This window comes from Varroa jacobsoni, unplaced genomic scaffold (assembly GCF_002532875.2).
Source record: "Varroa jacobsoni isolate VJ856 unplaced genomic scaffold, vjacob_1.0 scaffold_148, whole genome shotgun sequence".
Classification (NCBI taxonomy): Eukaryota; Metazoa; Arthropoda; class Arachnida; order Mesostigmata; family Varroidae; genus Varroa; species Varroa jacobsoni.
The window spans coordinates 210,455-224,227 of NW_019213050.1; the positions used below are offsets into that span (position 1 = coordinate 210,455).

Sequence of the window (13,773 nt, forward strand, 5' to 3'; positions counted from 1 at the left end):
TGGTGATCATGTTTAAAAGCAAGGTATATATCTATATTATAAAACTAAAATAATAAAATAGGGTGTGATCTTGTCCAACTCCGCCACTTTGACTCTTTTCGGTCACAATGAAAAGTTTGACAAAGCTGGTAAATAAGCAGTCAACTAACTAACACTTAGGTAGCTCTGTAATACGTTTTTTTCTATCTATATAATAGAAGAGCCATCTATTCGCATAGCGTTATTTTAAACAATAATTTTTAAACTAACGTAGTATTAATAAATAAAAGTACCTTCAACGAGAAAAAAAGGTGCGCTTCAGTCCGCTTGATGTACACTGTAGTCCCCTGTACCTTAGCAGCGGTTACAACAGCTTTTATAATAGTATTACGGCATCGTTTATTTTAATTATCTGCAAATGAGTTCTGCAAGTAATCTTTTGTTAGTACGATGCACTACTTATACGGGCTTGTTGTTATCTGTAATTAACTTAAACCCAATCTCTATTTGCGAGTGTGTAGCGCTCACGTAACGATTCAGTCCTGCGATACACAAACCCAAATCGAGAACAATTCTATAATCAACACTTACGCCAGTACCGCTAAGAATCAATATTTGGATAAGCCCACAGCGATGTAAAGTAGGGTAAATTTGGCTCAATATCATATACCAGTAAATATTCCAAAGTGACTCCCAATAGCGGCGCACTATCGCATTTCTAGGGAATGACCCAACGAAATTACTACCAAATGCCGCAGGGTATTTACTTTTCGAACGGACAAGGTCGATAGGACGAGCTTTATTCTCAAAATTACAAAGTCGTTTATATTAATCGAATGAAACAGCTCAAGAGAGCTATATGGTTGAAAAGGAACAACGGGAGGCATTCCCTTACTGCAGTCACTATTATCTAGGCACTACGAGCTGCATAATTATAGGACCTTCCTCTCCCTCCCATATTATCTATCGATAACATTGTCAAAGCGTATCAAACGAAGTCCCCGAGATACTTTATGGAAAAAGTGCCGGATCGAGCTATTGGTTTTTGACAAACTGTATACAAACCTGGCTTCATAGGGGATTTACAATAACGTCTTCCCAAGTAATGCTTAGTGTTTTCATTTCATTTTGTATTCGTGTAGTATATACAAATATGTTTCGGCCTCATTACAGCCCTGATCCTTAACGGTAGCATATAATAACAGAAGAACAAGTGCAGCGTTACTCTGAAAATTGTCGTCCGTAATATCGAAACATGGTGGTGGTCGAATTCGCATGAAATACTACTGGCAATGAATATCTCTGTTCTATAATAAATAGATCAGCAGCATAGGTACTCTGTATCCATTAGAAAAAAATAACACAGACAGTGGTAGAACAATGAAACCGCCGATAACGGTATCTCTCGTATCATTTGCGTTTCAACACTTTTTTCACCGCCCACTGTCATTTTCTAATTTTACGCACGATACTGCCATTAAGCACTGCGCAAAACGATGCGTATGAATAGGATCGCATTCTCCGAATTGGTCATCGCATTTTTGAAAAGAACGATTTTTTGTTATGATTTTCGACCGTAGACCATGTATTATCAGCGCCCGTTGTAATGGACTCGAGCAGTGACGACGCTAAAAATGACGACATGACCGTAGGTCAATGCGAAGCTGGCGAAACTAACTCGAACTTCGAGTGCTCGATTAAGCTAGAAGAGAGCCATCACTCAGCGTCGACACACGATTTAGTTGACAAACACCTACGCGGCGGCAGCTATGAGGTTTACACTGAGGGAGGTAAATACCATGCTGACCCATTTTTTATTAATCTATACTGTGCTTCTATTTGATATGAGTAAAGAAACTATCTACGGTTGACAGTGTCCACGAATTAATGAAATTATATGACTCCGCAATAGAAACGCTGTTGGGTTTTGCCAACATTCGCAGTGTTTAGGTTGCACTCAAATCTTTCAAATAAAAATAGCTTTTTTTTCAGGTATACCCTCATTATCATCTGCCCCTGGCTGGAGTAGACCTAACCCATTATTTAGCAGTACATACTAAATCCATATAATCTTGAAGACCTTGAGCGTTAATACGGTACAGTGTACTACAGCTTGTTTACAATCCAATCAAACAAAAGTCATTCTCGGGGTACGACATTTAAAATAAAGTAGACGTTGGCAGGCCATTTTTAGTAGCGGACGTGTGTGCTTATCCGTTCTTGCCGCTTTCCAAAACCACTCAACAATTTCGTCATGGCGGAAATGTGTCGTGCGTTTTCGCATTTAACCGAAAACAGATTAGTATGTATTCTCTTCGCGCCCGACACACGTTAAGCTATTGCCAATTTTCGTACAACTTCTGAATGGTCCGAAGATGACTTTCATGAGTCGCACGCAAGATTCTTCACAGATTTTCTATTTTAAATGACTCAGCGAAAAGCTATCTGTGATGTACGTTTTTTGGTACAGAAATAAACGGCCGTTTAGCGAGAAACGTATCAATCGTCGGCCTAGGTAAGTTTAACGGTTGATTTTTTTTAAAACTTTTTAGTTCTTTTTGAATCTTTTGAACTTTCTGACCATTTTCAGCTTTTGAATTTTGGAGCCCTTGATTCTGCTATCAGCTGAACTTTTAATTTCGTTATAGCGTAACTAACCGTCAAAGAAGGGTTTAGGCTCCGAATTGAAGCCGTAATCGCAATAAGTTGTCGTTACAGCGAATAGATATGATTGTCAGAAATATCATCGCTACATGTGAAAAATTTCGTCAAGCTATGAGCCATTATATAGACACAGTCTTAGAAATTATCCATCCAGAAATCCAATCCAAAAGTGCCAAATGTAATATTACAGACGCTATTGGGTTACGTTGTCAAACTTGCCGCACAGTTGATAATGGAAAAATCAACTTAATTACTTCAGCTAAGTAAGCTCAGTCGTACGAAGTCCTATACATGTGATGGTCCTATGTAAACGTTCACCAAACATGTTCCAATGGCCAAGTGGGAGAGCATGATTTTTTTCGTGTAACACCTCAGCTTAGCTAAAACCTCAGACTAAAAACTGGGAGATATTCTCATGAAGCTGGTGGAAAACGAGAAAAATCTACATTAAAATTTGACAAAACTCGCCAACATTTATAACAAATAGCCATCGGATAAAAGGTTTTTTGAACTCGATCATCTTCTCCGTATTGAGTGAATAGAAAAAACAATTCACTCCCTCACAATCTAGCCATTTTACGTGGGTATTCGTTCGTGCTGCCTTGAGCAAGGCTAAGCCGGCCGACGAAGGCAAGGCAGATGGTAATAGATTAGGCCAAATAAACACTAGTCTTTGTGTACATCAGTAACACAAGCCCAATAACATAATACCACTTATTGAAATTCGATTCTATGGCGAGTATGTATGTTACTACGCGCTGCGTCTTTTTTGCAGACTACGATGAAGATTACTACTCCGATCAGCTCAGCGAGAGGACAGACAGATTTCAAATCACAGAAGTTCGTATGGCATTCATACGAAAGGTGTACACACTTTTGTTTCTCCAGTTGGCTTTGACCACGGCGTATGTCGCCCTGTTTATCTTTATCGATGATCTCAGGAGGTTTGCTCTGAGGAATTATGAGATTTTTCAAGTATGTCTGTACGTATATATTTTTTACATTTAGATTAACGTTTAGCAACAGCTATCGCGTTATGCACGACTGTTTCTTTGAGATTTGGTCTTTTTAAGTCATACACCCTTAAGAGTAGAGCAGTTACGTACTTAATTGGTATGGCACGTTATAGTTTTTACGGATAGAAGTGATTGGTCCGGCTGAACGGTGTGCTTTCAAAACGTTTTCGTATGGATATGTTGATCCAGTGCTTTCAAGAGCTTCTACGAATTAACAACGCAGCGCCTTCAGGTTATATAGACCTATTCGGTCTGTCGGTTGCATAAGAATTCGTTGAAGTAATGCCACTTTTTTAGTGTAAAAAAACGATAGTATCGGGTGCTTTGTCAGAATTTGGAACGACGGAGCATACAAAGGAACTGCCCAGTAATGGTATAGAATGAAAATCCGTGTGCTACGTTGATAGCATGCCGGTATCTAAAAGGTTGTATACGTTAGTTATCGAGCCCGAATGGTACTTTTCTGCACAAATGAGTACAATTCTGATCTTGTTGTATTGTTTTTTTGCCTACTATCGTTTCAGACTTATCCAGTTCATACTTGTCATAGTACTGACTTGTTGTCCACAGACTCGAAGGCGTTCGCCATTGAATTTGATCCTGTTTTTTTTGTTCACAGCGACTTTCGGCTACTGCCTTGGTGTCGTGTCTGTCCAATACGACACCAGCTCAGTCATTTTGACTTTCGGTAGGCAATTTTAGGCGACACAAGCGCGCAGACGTGTTTTGAATAGGTACCGCCTTTTGCAATATAAAATAGCAGCCAACGGTCAAAATTTGCTCCGGTACTTGAATTATGCGGGCGGAAGTTCTCGCTGGATAGTACTTATACGCATTATATATATATATATATAACGAAAAGAATATCCTAAAATGTATTGAATTCATTTGGGACAACTGAATTATCTATAAAAGTAAATTATTTGGGCACGAAAAATCTGTATCTATTAATCCGTATTTTAACCTTATATAATACAGATTGTGGTTCGCAGCAGAAATAAGCGACTGCATTTCAATGAAGATCTTTTTTTTTAACAAGGCATGCATACTTACGGCCTCTATACATTTAGAAACAAGTAAATGATTGCATCGAACTTTGACAGAGGTGTATTCTCTACGACGGAACTAGGACCGGCGTCGACTTACTATACGACAAAATTGTCAGCGTATCATTGCAACCTCCGGTAAACCTAGCATTGTTGATGGATCCGCAACAAAGCTTGCAATGGATTTATGTAAAGAATAGAGAAAAACTGATGCTTATTTTCTTTTATCAAACTTCGCAGTAAGCGGGACCAATGCGTATACACCAACACCAATAATCGAGTGTAATCCGTTTAGAAATAACCAATATTAGGGATACGAGTGTTATGGTACAAGGGCTAACATTCCAGAGTAGTGCGTTAGAGGAAAATCGCTAATTATTAAATATAAAAGTTGTTGTTCCTAAGCGCTACATTATAAATATTTATATGTATTATTTCTATAAACATTCAATAGGACTATTCTGTGCCGTTATTTCTTGACATGGCCGACAATTTGTACCGTTTCTGACGGCGTGAGGCACTTCGAACAAAACGTTTTACTAATTACAAAATCTCTGATTACGTCATGATGTGCTGCACGCAGGGATTTGCACAGTATGCTGTCTTGCCGTGACGATATTCGCATTTACGACGACAATTGACTTCACGAAGTTCGGCATTTACCTATTCATAGCATTCATATGCTTCACTGTCTCCCTCTTTATACTCCTGTTTGTCTGGGCGCCATTGGCGCATAAGGTAAGGTAATACAATTCAAATCAGAACTTTATCTAAACCCCAAGGCCGCATCAGTTTGACGAACATAAACTAAACCAAGAACGACGAAAGTTCTATGCAATATAACTAACATACAACGACACGTGTCGCCGTCAAGCTGCTGCTGTCGATGATTATAAGTAACTCTGAACGGGACATTTCGCGGTATTCCACGCAACGGGTATGGGGTGGTAAGAAGCTCTTAAAAGATGCGTTTCGACCAGTCAAAAAATTTATTAGGTGATCATACTATGATCATTTTTAAGGGCATATCTTGAACCTGGCGACGACAGTTGTTTGATTCGTGTTGGATACGTACATTGATTTGTGCGTCAGAAAACAAACTTGAAGGATACGAGAACAGTTTGTTACCATATATGAACGGCGCAGCTTTTGACGTTACGTGTTTTTCACGCGTTAGTTCGCACACGACTATTTAACTCCTTCATTTTTCTAGCAGTAATAAGAACTTCGAAAATCTTGCATGGCTGAATTAGCATTGATGTAGTTTTCATATTACTCATATATGAAGCATCCTTTAATGGTTTATTTATAGATATTCTCCGGCATTGCTGCCCTTCTGTTTATGGTGTACCTTATATACGACACTCAATGGCTCATGGGAGGGAAAAGCTATGAGATCTCGCCGGATGACTACGTGACTGCCGCCTTGAACCTATACTTAGACATGATATACATATTTATCTTCGTGCTAGGCCTTGTGGGAAACAGGAGATAAACAAACACACAAGTGCTTCAGCGAACGGATAGCACAAGGATTGTGTGCGTGCAGTCTTTCACAAGTGTCGACAAGAAGCGGTTCATACGTATGTTTTCCAATTAAAGAACGTGTCAGTCAAGTTGATCGCTTTTGGTCTTGTAAAACTAATCGAAATTAGCTGCTTTTTGCCTTTAGATTACCTAAAGTTTGCCATCCCATGTTTCTAGTTAATTATATACATAAATATTAGTGTTTCAACATCATAAATACTAGTGCTTCAAGCGGTGCAACATCGTCTAAACTAAGTCTTGTCGGACCTCAACAGATGGGTGCGTCGTTTGACTGTGGCACATCGAAAAAGAGAACCCTTTTTCAAATCGTTTGGATTCAAAATTTGCCGCATATAAAGAAAGCATTCGGTAAAAACAAATTACCCACAACGATTTCCCTCAATTCCTCGGAATTTCTACCTAGAAGTAGCTCTGTTCATTGACGAGTAGGCAAGTTGAGGCGTCCAAACAAAGATTAACATAAAAATTACATTCATCAGTCGTGGCCATTAAGGCATGATCTTAGACATGTTGCGAGCCGCAAAGAAAAATATCGAAGTGTTTCTACAAGAAGCAACTTCAGTTTATGAAAACTTGTTAACAATGACGCGTATCATTGACGAGCAAACTTGTATATGCGTGAATAGTACAAGCAGAACTAACTGAAATATGCTCATTTCAGCAACCAGTTTTACTGCTCTTACTCTCCTACACCTCGTTAATTAATGTTAAGGAGTGGATTGGTAATAGAGCACGGATAACTTGTTCATCAATAACGAAAGATCCAATAAGAGTAACTTCGTTACTTTCAACACTCACAATGGACATTTTGACGAGCCCTGCCTATTTCAAACCAACACATGACGCTATATAATACTGGTTATTAATATATACTATAGCAAAAAGCGACTCTGCATGGTGATGATTTAAAATTTAAATTTTTACAACCATAGCGTACGGTTGGTAGCAAGCGTTAATAAAGGAATCTTCAACAATGAGAAGTGCGCTGAGTATCTTGTAGTAATTGGACGGTAGTATCGAGAAAAATAAAAATATCAAGTATATATATATATATAACTCAAGTCGTATATTAAAATAGCAGAGAATATCTCAAGAGACATATCATAGTCATTGAAACTGTACTAGTTCTAAGAGTACGATTTGAATCAATTTGCAATGATAGATAGAGAAACGAGCGAGGTAGCCAACCATGCGAGAATGTAAACATATACATCGCTTTTATTTTATACGATTTGAGCGGAAATATGGCCTGTAGCTATACGTACGAGTTTGTGAACCAATGTACATCAAATCAAACCTTTTATACTTTGAATCAGATAACGGGCACTGTGTATTGCGAAGACTATTAGTGTTAGGTTGCCAATGTCTGCCTGATGATATGCCAGCAACGTTCCTGCTTGCGAACCCCGGTCTTCGCTTTGTTTTTAAGTTTACTCGGGAAGTTTCTTTTTAGTGGTGCATAAGTGTCATTTCTCTTCTTCGATATTTGAAAAAGATACAAAAATTAATGAGTACCAATGCGTCGTATCGGGGACCAGCCATATAAAGCACTACTTAGTGGCACCAGCTGACCTGAGGTCCAAAATTATATGCACTCTGAATGTGAAGTTCTAGCTGCCGTGGGTGGCGTTGTCTTTGATTGGTCTAAATAGCAAGCTTATTGGATAAACACGCTGAATTTTCCCACACCGATGGTATCGCATAGTCTTTTGGTGTTATCTTTTCACGTTTTTCCATTGTGTATAACGTTTCAGTTTTACTTATCGAATTTGTATCCAAGCGATGAAAACAACGATCTTTTATTTTTGTAGATTATATTGTGTACCAAGTGCGGAGGTTTTTCGTAATGAGCTCTTATAATGTGACTGGTCATAAGGCCGACGCCTTATCAGGTTCAAATACTGGAGATGGGACTAATGATATGAAACGAAGCGTCACATTTGCGGGGAGCTACTCAACACCAAGCTCGGAAAACACTGTTCCAGCGCGAGTTGAAGGAACAGGCTCCATTCTGAGAGGTAAGCTTATTTTTTTTTTACTAACTTTAATATCAGCAAACTATAAGCATCTGAAACATTTTTGTGCTTAGCTGCTTATAAAGTTGACAATTTAAATACAAATAGAAAAGTGAGATATTTATTTTTTAATCTTCCATCATCAATCAAGGTGTTTCTATTGCATTGTATAACCGAAACGAGCACGTCGGTCAATCGATTATTTTGAACTACTTCTCAGTAGCGGTGAGCATGGCTGTGCTATTTGAGGAGAAATTTTTGATTTAGAAAAAGCTTAAAAACGTTTGTGGCTAAAAACTGGCGAGCGCAGATAATTTTCCCGCACAAATCACGTATCACAATTATCAGACTAAATCATTAGTACGGTATGTTAAATTCTGGCAAGGACAGTTTACACAAGATTACGTAGGAAGGTTCTTGGTAAACTGTTGCTTTTCTATGATCAGATCCTATTGATAGTGTTCTGATATCAACAACCATAATGTTCAAAAAAGTCTAATCGGAGGTCTTAATGGCTTAACGTTAATGGCCGTCGGTAACCTGGCCAACAGGCTCATATGGAGGTAGCAGCACTTATACGGATTTTCGAATGCGCGGATTTAACGACAAGGAGGTACGTACAGGATTCATCCGGAAGGTGTATTCGCTCCTGTTCGCAATGTTAGCTGTAACCACGGGGATCCTGGCCTGCTGTATCTTCATCGATGACGCTCGCAGATTCGTTATGCAGCAATATGAAGTAGCCTATATTGCTATGTATGTAAAATAAACTTTTCCTATTTGGATAATAGTGATAATAAATAATGCGGCCATAATAACTGCTTTAGACAATGGATATAATTCGACTGCTTCGAAATTTGCGGCAATTGAGGAAAATTGTTAGCAGCATCTTAACTAACAATCTCGCGTCATCTACCGTCAATGATTTTCAAGCAGCTAGCTTCGCGTTAATGCCTATGTTACGTCGCCTTTAAGAGCTTCTATCTCATTCATTTTTAAGAAATGTATTTAGCTTGAGAAAGCACCTAATAATATACTAAGTACTCGTTAAATAGGTAAAGCAGTACCTAACGTATGGTGAGAAACCAGGTGACCTTGGAGTGGACTTGGGGATAGCGGGATGGATTTATGGCACCGTAATAAAACTGATAAACTAGGAAACCTTTATAATTTGACGTCGTTATTATATCTGGCATAGACAAAGGGTTTGCTAGAGACGAAGAGAGAAGCAATCTTTTACGTTGCTAAAAATGTTAGTCTCATGCCTCAATAGAGGAAAAAAATTGACACATGATCTACATGATTATTGAAATATAGTTCAAGCTATGCATAAAATATCTCTGTTAATGTCCGTCGCTTTTTTTTAATGATACCTATGACTCAGTTTTTTCTATTTTGATTAAAGTGTTTCTTTGCAGGTTGGCGTCGAGCCTCAAATGTATCAGTTGACGAATCAGCAGTACGATTATGGGGGCTCAGACCCAGATAACCAAAATGTAGGCAACCCATGAGACGAATTATCATAGCGTCTCTAAGACGCATATACATGGTTTCGATATTGCTGGGAAAGCGATCCGCTTGTACAGCTTCGAGCGTACTTAAAGGATGAAGTTACTTTAAGGTTCATTCATTAACTTCCTTGACTTTTCAAGGGTACCCATTATGAATAATCGCAGCTACATTGTTGGTCAGTTTATCCGTTAACCGTAATTCCACGGTGACTAATAACTCGAGAACATGCGCAATATTCCCGCATGTGGAGTGGTTTAGCATATTCACGGTATAGCACGTTCGACTGACGCCATACGAAAGAAATGTTCTTGGCACCTGTTAAGCTTATATTAATTGATTTGATCACCTGGATGTGATGAACGCATAATGAAAAATCGTTCATCTTTGGCAGTACGCGGTTTTGAACCTGGTCCACTCTACCAGCGTGATACGACGCTACGCCACTGTCGAGAACCTACTCATTACAGTCAAAGACGCGCTCAGTGATTTCAGGTTTGCAAAAATGTTTATAACTTATCCAATGGCCTTTTGCGATCCGCGGGTAGTTGACGCCAGCGCTTCAACCATTGCCTCAGTTACCCTTTCTGTCTCGTTATTTGACGCATTTTCAGCAAAGACACAAGATCTCAAAAATGCAACCAATTTATAACGCAGACGTGTGTTCACTCATTTCATTTCCTTTAAACACAGCTCATTTTATTAACTGGAGTACTCTGGATTTCCGGGTACAGGAGAGACCGGCATCGAAACGACCGATGATTAAGAAACTGTATTTATAAATTTCTATCAATTATGAGTCATCCTGCCATTTACATAGTATATCTCTAGACCTCTGGTTTAATAGATGAAGTCTTCCTGGAGTCACACTAAGAGCAGAGGCCTAACAAATGCAATAACTTTTCATCAAAGTGCCTCCTATTAAATTTCTCACACCCAGTAGTTGTACATATAGAATTTTTACACATCTAAACTGTGTTTACCACCTTCAATCGCCTTAAGTTTGAGTCCATATGCTTGATTGGGTATTACAATAGTTTTTGTTCTCAACCTGCCGTGATTGTGATTTGTGATGAATGGAATTATATCTAGTTAATTTCCTCAAAAGCTGGCAGTATCAAATAATAAAAATGTTTTTTATACCATTGTACTCCAAGCTGAGATTAGAAATTACCGAACCAACGGGGAACATTTTTATCATAAACGGCGAGGCTTATTTCATAATTTATTAGATAACATGGGATGGTGCTATACACCTTATTGTGCGATGGCCCTACGAGTCCCAAGAGGAGCATCTATGACAAAAGATAAATCGAGGATTGTCATACCGGGCTTCTACAGCCAAGCGTCGCTTTTTTACTGGGACTTCAAAGTCAGGACAGTCTTCAAACGGCAATGCTGCTCATAGAAACGAGCTGGTTTTAGTGGCTTGTAGCTTCAACAAAGACCAGAATGATCAGGGCAAATTTGTATTGCTGCCTGAAACCCTAATCTAACTAAACAAACATCGATAGTTGTAAGTTTGATTTAACCCAACCTATTGATTGTTTCAAGAGGAAAAATACAGATATAACTGTGTTTTGCTATTTACAACCGAAATATATTCGCCAGCAAATAGAAACCTATACACACTGCTGGTCGATCGTCCTTCGGTTGTAAATAACAAAACGCAAATAGTCACGTCTGTGTTTTTCCTTTTGAAACAATAAGCTAGGCTGGACGACCTAAAACTAGGCTGGAAACCTAAAAGTAATTTTTCATATTTGTCAAATATTTTGTTCGCGCTAACGTCTTGGTGCTAGCAGTTAATGAAGATCATAGTAGTAATGTCAGCCATAACATCTTATCTGTCTGTATGCCACCTGCTTCCTTTATTTCTAACTACTTATGATGGGTATAATCATCATTCCGTTTGATGATTGCAGCGGAATCTACTTCGTAAGTGTGTTCATCATACAATGTTGCCCAGGCTTGCTGCGTCAGCACCCAATGAACCTGATCGTACTTATCCTCTACACGTTATCTTTAGGATACATGGTTGTCTTCATATCGTTGTACTACAAGACCCAGTCGGTCCTTCTCGCCTTCGGTAATCATTTTTCGAAAACGCAATCCACCCCTTGCACAACCTTCTTCTATATGCGCACAATAGCCAGTGGCGAAATAAGAAACGTAATAACAAAGTCGTCTGTTATACATGTTTTTAGGTGTAAATTTCGCTATTTGTTTTAGATCGATTGTATCGATTTCATGTCCTAATCAGGTGTGACAAGTATGTAGACTGTTTCGGTGTGTGGTAGACTGTTTTCTTAGTTACAAAGGGCCACCGCCTAACATCTGATTGGAGCGAAGCGCTCATGAGCTTTAACGAGAATGTCGAAAAGCCGTTTTGTTGTGCGCACTTTACTGATCTCGTGTTAAAACCCTTTTCATACGAGATTCTATATGGACACCGTATTACGGCTGTCTCGCAGTGCTTGGAAAACCGGTTAGGATCGGGGACTGTATATGAACAGTCTGCAGGAACTGAGTGGGTAGAAAGTTAACTATATCGCCTTTTTTTACGTTCGGCACTGCGGTAGCATTGCGTCAGATAGAAATTCTAACTAGGTAAAGCTAAACCACATCATCAGCTACCCCAGATAGGTTGGCAAACATAGTGTCTTAACGCTATATCGTGAATGACTAATGTGCCGCGCAGAGTTAGTATAATTTTCTTTTTGATCTTCAGTTGCTTATTTATTTCGTTGCTTCGAAATTATTCTTGCGCAGGTATTTGCTCGGCATGCTGTTTCTCGATTACAATATTTGCGTTGACCACAACAATCGACTTTACGAAGTGCGGGATTTACTTAACCATTGCGCTTATTTGCTTTATGGTGTTCAGCTTCATCATGATATTTGTTCAAGCACCTATGGCTCATAAGGTATGGTTATATAAAACGAGTTGATCCGATACGTAGTCTTATTCCTTTATTGATGACTAACGTACCATCCCTAGGCCGTTCGTCGGTTTCGGCAATTTATTTATTAGGTCGTTCTATATTACAGACACAGCGATCTGAAGGTAATTAAACCGTATTCGCACTACGCAATAAGGTCGAAGCGAAGGATCTTACATTTCTAACTGACTAGTCGCGAAGTTATGTCGTCAAAAAAGTTACCCGATCTATGTTCTACCAATGCTCAAAAGTGTCCGCAACGTTGTGTAGGATTGTGTTACATTTTGCATGTATTGACACATAATCTTATAGTGTTGCGCGGTCTTTGAACGCCGGAAGTTTAGAGAATAGCGTATATTCAATTACCATACACATGGTTACGTGCGTTCATGTTTGGTATAGGGATAGAATTGACGTTAAAAGCTATATAATTACCGGTTTAAAGTACTCGTAAGCCTGTTGGTTTTGACGTATTTCACCGGTACAGACGAACATTATCAAAAAATAGAGGAATCTAATTTTGTTATATATCTCTATACGTTTCCGTACCGCATTAGTTGGAATAGCAACAAACTTTCTCTTAAAATGGAGCCAATATAAAACAGGAATGGCAGCAGGATATGAAGTTAAGCAAAAGACGGCTAACGCTATATTTGGTTTTGTCTAATTTCTAGATCTACGCGGCTATCGGCGCGGTGTTATTTATGGGAATTCTGCTATTCAACACGCAGCTAATAATAGGCGGGAAGGAGTTTGAACTTTCGCCAGACGAATATGTAGTTGCCGCCATTTTGCTATACGCAAGCATTATCCAGATTTTCCTGTTTATTCTTGAATTGCTCGGAGAGAGACGACGGTAAACAATTACCGGCGAAGTGGATAGCTAGAACCACGTGCATCAATTTATCAATCTACATATGACAGAAAGAGAACAATTTGACATAGTAAAGGGCGCAGTATCTGACGTTGTCCAAAACAGCCGAAATAAGTTGGGTCTCTTTTTGTTTAACTTTAAAAAAAACTATCAGCTTACAATTTTATACCACCGATATAT

The 13,773-nt window shown here is 38.9% G+C and overlaps 1 protein-coding gene and 1 long non-coding RNA gene across 7 annotated transcripts in view; one reads left to right on the top strand and one right to left on the bottom strand.

The window, feature by feature from the left end:
- The window catches only part of LOC111269596 (uncharacterized), a 4,986-nt gene extending 3,436 nt beyond the window's left edge, over positions 1-1,550 (bottom strand). Inside the window, exon 1 of the long non-coding RNA XR_002685852.2 lies at positions 273-1,550. This is a non-coding gene — a long non-coding RNA (uncharacterized LOC111269596). The remainder of the gene's footprint in view (positions 1-272) is intronic.
- The window catches only part of LOC111269500 (protein lifeguard 3), a 17,069-nt gene extending 3,362 nt beyond the window's left edge, over positions 1-13,707 (top strand). For 4 of the 6 annotated variants that reach the window (XM_022849174.2, XM_086972116.1, XM_086972120.1 and 1 more), the window contains exons 2-10: positions 1,560-1,769; positions 3,419-3,626; positions 4,184-4,347; positions 5,289-5,443; positions 8,130-8,271; positions 8,820-9,024; positions 11,703-11,866; positions 12,550-12,704; positions 13,394-13,707. In XM_022849174.2, the coding sequence (XP_022704909.1) occupies positions 1,560-1,769; positions 3,419-3,626; positions 4,184-4,347; positions 5,289-5,443; positions 8,130-8,271; positions 8,820-9,024; positions 11,703-11,866; positions 12,550-12,704; positions 13,394-13,579 (1,589 nt within the window). In that variant the 3' untranslated portion in view covers positions 13,580-13,707. Of the gene's footprint in view, positions 1-1,559; positions 1,770-2,408; positions 2,495-3,418; positions 3,627-4,183; positions 4,348-5,288; positions 5,444-8,064; positions 8,272-8,819; positions 9,025-11,702; positions 11,867-12,549; positions 12,705-13,393 lie in introns of those variants that run through there. The other 2 variants (XM_086972122.1, XM_022849179.2) reach the window with 2 other exon arrangements.
- The last annotated feature ends 66 nt before the right edge of the window (positions 13,708-13,773 follow it).